Raw genomic sequence first — 6,000 nt, forward strand, 5'->3', positions numbered from 1 at the left:
CCACAAAGCCATGCTTATCGTATCAGAGACCCTCAATGTCGCGAGGATCTGAACGTCAGGATTGTCGAATTCCTCCGAGTATAATCCTAGGAGGTTTATGGCGATTGTTGAAGTACCTTACCTCGACCTTCGGAACAGAAGAGCAGATTAGGGGTTTTGCTGCTACGCTTGTCGCAATGAGTTCGGGAACCTCAGACACTCGAGACGTCAATTCCTGATCACTGGCTTCAGACGACACATGCGGCAGTGTGGCGAAGTGGTCGACAACGAACACATAGGCGCAACTGGCGGGGTCGACGACGACCAACAAGTGAGTGTAGCGGGCGAAGAAGACCACTGAGGAACTCGAAATTCCAAAAGGGAATTCTAATCTCACGGCGATCGAGACAGAATAGTGCTTCTTTGCTTCATTGGGCAAGATTTTGCCGAATGCTGAATATCATTGCACAGTTGTCCGGTCAAGATGCTTTGAGGAACTTGCATCTGCTAGGCATGTTACACGGTGATGTGAACAGACACAATTTTCTTGTACGCGAAGCTGATGGACGGACAACTGTTACAATTGTTGATCTTGAAAATGCATCGGAGCGTACCAAGGCTGGGGCGTTTGAACAAGAATGACCTACAGAGACGCCCTCCCTGTATGGCGTTATCCATCGTATATCCGCCAAAAGAGGCATCAATATCGCCTACCATTGATTAAGTAGTTTCTTAACACTCTTCATCTACAGCCTACCAATTTCCAGTCAGTTTCGCCAATTGCAAATTCATCACAGCATTGCGGCCGCTCACGGCCTGGGCCTTCTGGTTGAAAGACTTCTTGCCTCAGCAGATTTCCATAGCGTGTAAATACTGTGTGACAGGCGATCCTTCAGGCTGAAAGGAGATCTGACTCAACTTCTCGAGAACTTCTCCACGTAGACCTTAGAACAGCAATTCATTTACCTGGCTAGCTTTACTCAAACCAATTCCCCATCCTCATCCTCAGTAAGCTTAATATCCCTCGCCATTGCCTCCGCAAGCATCTGCACCTCCTTTGATCCCTCGACAAGACCTTTCTCATTTTGTGCCTTTTGCACGAAGTCTCAGCCCTCTTTCTCATACGCACCAGGCTTGCAAATAGATAAATCCAAATCAAATCAAGTCATGATGCTAGATTTATTTATAAAAATTCTGTCCAGTCAGCGCTCACCAGCATTAGGCAATATTTGCCCCAATTAAGCTGAAAATCGCATATATCGTAATCCTTATGGCTTGCGCGATCCTTCATCCGTATCGCTATACTGGCGATATAGGACTTAGGGCGCAAATCCCAAAAAGAAAGAACCCCTCCTATAGTCCATCCCTGACGAACTTATAAATGGGGCGCCACAGCCAGTGAAAGCTTCAGCCACACAAGTTCAACTGCAGAAGTTTGAATCAGTGGCCTCCCAACAGTATGAACAAGACGACATCATGAACAATCACCGGCTGGAGCATTACGTTTACCCATCTAGGGCACCTAGAAAGCTAGGCCGGACAACCCTCTTACCTTACCCACGATTTGGTGTCAATTTGGAGGGAAATTCTGCAGAATAAAATATAAACCTTAACGTTAAATTTTTTTTTCCTTTTAAATTCGCCTTGTTGCGGCTTGGCGTTGTGTGGCGACGCCAAGACCGTAATGTTGGCCAATCATGTTTGTCACTGGCTTGGCACCTCACGTGAGCACGTAGGCATGTTGTAGCGGCGGAAAGAGAATGTATGAACTATTACTGAATGAACCGACGGACATCGGTAGAAATAATGTAGTATAGTAGCTAGTCCCCTATGGGCTTAGCCCGCACAGGGTGTGTGAATATCGTATCGTATCGTATGAACTATCTGCTGGGGGTGGCCGCTTTATATTTGTTCCGTAAACGAATGTAGTTTAGCGTAAGCCAGAGCCCTTGGCAGAAATCCACAGGCACTCCCCTCGCAGTACCGTCATCGGATCCAATCCATGGACCATGTGGCCGAGCGGGCACCCTACTCGATAGATGTCGATATCCTCGATATCGAGATGGGCCACGGATCGGATCCAGTCTGTGGACCACCCAGAGAAGCTCTACTGATCACCCTCGAGATGGTTCGTAGCCTAGCGCGAGCGGACGATGTCGAGATGACCCATGGATTGGATCCGATGGGTCGTGGTATTTCATCGGATCCAGTCTGTGGACCACCTAGCGCAATGCATATCATCTTGGGAGAAAAGTGGGGCTATCCAAATATCCAAATCGATTCAAATCGATCCTTTCGATTTGATTTATTTGTTTGTAGGCCTGATCTGGAACTTTGGAACGAAATGAGAAGGGCGCTGTCGCTAGCTAAAGCAGGATTGGAGAGGTTAAGAGAGGTTCAGCTTTGGTGTGCATAGAACAATAAGGCCAATACAGTAGCTGATTGCTGGGACGATGCGTACTGTAGCTGGAAGTCACGCGCTGAACTCATCAATTAAGGCGACATCAGCAGCGGCCGGCGCATTTAATCTCATTGCGGGAGAGTCAGGGAGAGGGCTCGCCAGCAGGCTACAACGACGTCAAAAGGACTATCTATCTATATAGGTGCAAGGGGGACATCGACTTCCACGCTTGGAAGTCGAATAGGGGTATCCTGCGTAACGCATGCTACATACCGGTATATTCCAGACATCAGTTCACGAAGAGACACCGGTAAATTGCTGTAGGGTCCAGTAACAATTATGTACAGTCGTTCCCAAAACCTCCCTCCCTTCAAGGAACACATTGCAACTTTCTCCAAATAAAGCAAAGAACAGCAGTGGGTCACGCTTGCCTGCGTTGACAAGTAGTATTATGTTCCATTTCATTCACCAATCGCGAATGTCTAGATGAATCCTGCAACCACGTGACATGTCTTGGCCGTGGCCTCATACCTTCCTGGCAGACTTGATCAACCGCCTGTTCTTTTCAATAAGTCCATCGGGTCATTCTCTACCTTCAAGGCGGATTTAAGGATTATGCTTAAACTCTTCATCCACTCGAACTATGAACTTATGGTTGACAGGCGAGTTCTAGACCACAAGACTCGGCTAGGAACCCAAGCACCAGAGTGCTAGCCTAACTGACCTGCAATCTACAAGATCCCCCTGTCCAATCGAGACTATGGCAGCTACGACCAAAAAAACACTCAAGCACGGCGAATATACAGTCGCAATCATATGCCCGCTGGAGGTAGAAATGAGCGCCGTCCGGTACATGCTTGACGACGAGCACGCCCGGCTACCGAGCAAGGCCGGTGATTCAAATCGATACATTTTCGGCGAGATGAGTGGACACAATGTGGTCATCGGATTCTTGCCGGAGGGCTCTCAAGGAATTGGTACTGCCGCCACGGTGGCCACGGATATGAGGCGTACATTTCCTACCTGCCGCCTGCGCCTGCTCGTGGGCATCGGCGGAGGGGTGCCGAGTCACACGAATGACGTTCGTCTAGGTGATGTGGTGGTGGGGATGCCCTCTGGCACACATGGAGGTGTGGTCCAGTACGATCTAGTGAAAGAGACGATAACGGGATTCGAGCAGAAAGGGTCTCTAGATGCTCCACCGAAGAGTTGGCGGGATGCTGTTGTGGAAATGAAGTCGGATCATCGAGTCAAGAAGAATCGAATATCCGAATTCTTGTCGGAAATGGTACACCGATACCCTCAATTGAGCACGTATCGGCCTCCAGCTTCAGAGAAGGATATCCTTTTCCTACCCGATAATGTACATGTGTCTGGCCAGATGACCTGCAAGGAATGTGACAAAGGTCGGGTGGTTGAGAGGACTACTCGACATTCAGATAGTCCAACCATCTTCTATGGGCTAATCGCGTCAGGGAATCGAGTGATGGAGAACGCGAAAACGAGAGACCGGGTCAGTAACGATGCGGGCGGTGTCCTTTGCTTCGAGATGGAGGCGGCAGGATTGGTGAATGACTTTCAGTGTATCGTCGTTCGAGGCATTGCTGACTACGCGGACTCGCATAAGAATGATGATTGGCGCGCATACGGGGCCGCAGTGGCAGCCGGATGCGCGAAAGAGCTTCTGACGTACATGGTGCCCGTTATTGGTACGTCGAAACCCTAATGAGACGATTTGACGGAGAGTTTCGTTTCTCGAGTCATGATTTACTCGAAGCCCATGCGCTGTCTAATAATCATAAAGAAATTTCTTATCATTAGCGAAACAAGAGCATCTAACGTGTACGACGATAGAGACCAGACCTGCGCAGTATTCCACCATTCCCTACCAAAGAGTTAAAGACTTTATTGGTCGAGACGAACAGTTAACTCAGATCGCTTCCTACTTTTCGTCTCCCAATGTTAACCGACCTCGAATCCTGATCCTTCACGCAATGGGAGGACAAGGTAAGAGCCAGATCGCTCTCGAATATTGTCGGCAAACGAATACAGTCTATCGGGGTCTCTTTTGGGTCAACGCTCGGTCGGAGTCCACAGCGGTACAGTCGTATGTCACCATTGCCCAAGTGCTCGATGCATCGGCGGCGGCGTCATTGAACGATACCGAGAAAGTGAACTTCGTCCTTCGGGCCCTCGCGCACTGGGAAGAACGATGGTTAGTGGTGTTTGATAACTATGACGATCCCACAGTCTTTCCATTTCCACAGATCTTAACGTTTCTTCCGACTGGTATGTCTCTGCTTCTGTGATGCTAATCTCCACTGACTCTAACCATAGGAGGCCAAGGGGATATCCTCTTCACTAGTAGGCATCGCGGTTTAGAACGCTTAGGGAAAGTTCTCGACGTTCCACCGCTACCGAGCAAGGACGGTGTTAACCTCTTACTACGAGACTTTAAGGGGGTCAACCTAGAGAACTATATGTCGGAGGCGTCGCGAATTGTTGATCGACTTGGGGGTCTTGCCTTGGCTATTGATCAAGCCGCTGCGTACATCCAATATCGCCAGTTAGCTATTGATCACCTCGACGAGTTTTTGAAGACCTACGAGAAAGAGCAAGAGAAAGTCCTCCAGTATACCCCCGAGGATATCTGGGAGTATGGGGCGATGCGCATGGAGAAGGGGGCTCAGGAGAAAGCGGGATCAGCGTTCACAACATGGGATATGTCGTTGCGGCAGCTCTCCCAAGGGGAAGCGGAACGATCGGCGGCAGTGGCTCACTTCTTCGCTCTCTCCGCATTCCTCGCACCTGCTACGGTTAGTGAGTCGATATTTCGTCATTATTGGGAGTCGATCGATCCTCCACCGAAATGGATCCAGATCTTCACTACCACCAAGGATACCGACTCGGACGAGGAAGGCACAGAGAGCAACATAGAAGTGGAACTCGATAATCCAGGTCAGTCTGGAGATCCCCAAAATCGATCCTTTAAAGAAATTACCCAGGCAGTCGGTCGACCACACATTAACTCGACCTGGGACCATGATCATTTCTGGGGGTTAATCTTTAGAGCAAATCGGTTATCGTTAGTTCAATCCATCTCTCACGGCTCAGAACCAGACGGAGCGACCTTCTCTTTACACCCGCTTATTCGCGACTGGCTCCAGCTTCGAGAAAAACGTCGGCAGCGTCGAGGGTTCACAAGTGAAAGTATCGAGATGGTCGTTAGTTCCATCCGCGTGTTTAAGAATCGTGGAACGGCTGCCCGAATCAAGAAATCCCTTCTCCTTCACATGGATACCTGTCTTCGGAACGATATCGAGTTCTCGAAAGTGGGGCATCGATTGGGAGAGGAGATGAACAATTGTGACGCGGCCAACTGCTTTGCCGAATTCTATTATGAGCAGGGCCGATATGAGTCAACCTTTCTGTTAGAATCGATGGTGCAGAAGACCATGATGAAAATACACGGGAAAGAGCATCCCGACACACTGACGTGCATGAGCAACCTGGCATTGGTGCTAAGCCATCAAGGCAAGTACGATGAGGCGGAGCAGATGCATCGAGACGTACTGGGGATCAGACAGAAGGTGCCGGGGATGGAGCATCCCGACGCACTG

General features: G+C 49.4%; 1 protein-coding gene across 1 annotated transcript in view; it reads left to right on the forward strand.

The window, feature by feature from the left end:
• Nucleotides 1-3,140: 3,140 nt before the first annotated feature.
• The window catches only part of Z518_01394 (uncharacterized protein), a gene marked incomplete at both ends in the record, with an annotated part of 4,077 nt that continues 1,217 nt past the window's right edge, over nt 3,141-6,000 (forward strand). The window contains 4 exons of the mRNA XM_013421994.1: nt 3,141-4,089; nt 4,235-4,669; nt 4,718-5,215; nt 5,351-5,970. Coding sequence (XP_013277448.1) covers nt 3,141-4,089; nt 4,235-4,669; nt 4,718-5,215; nt 5,351-5,970 — 2,502 coding nt within the window. The remainder of the gene's footprint in view (nt 4,090-4,234; nt 4,670-4,717; nt 5,216-5,350; nt 5,971-6,000) is intronic.

Source organism: Rhinocladiella mackenziei (genome assembly GCF_000835555.1).
Source record: "Rhinocladiella mackenziei CBS 650.93 unplaced genomic scaffold supercont1.1, whole genome shotgun sequence".
Lineage (NCBI taxonomy): Eukaryota > Fungi > Ascomycota > Eurotiomycetes > Chaetothyriales > Herpotrichiellaceae > Rhinocladiella > Rhinocladiella mackenziei.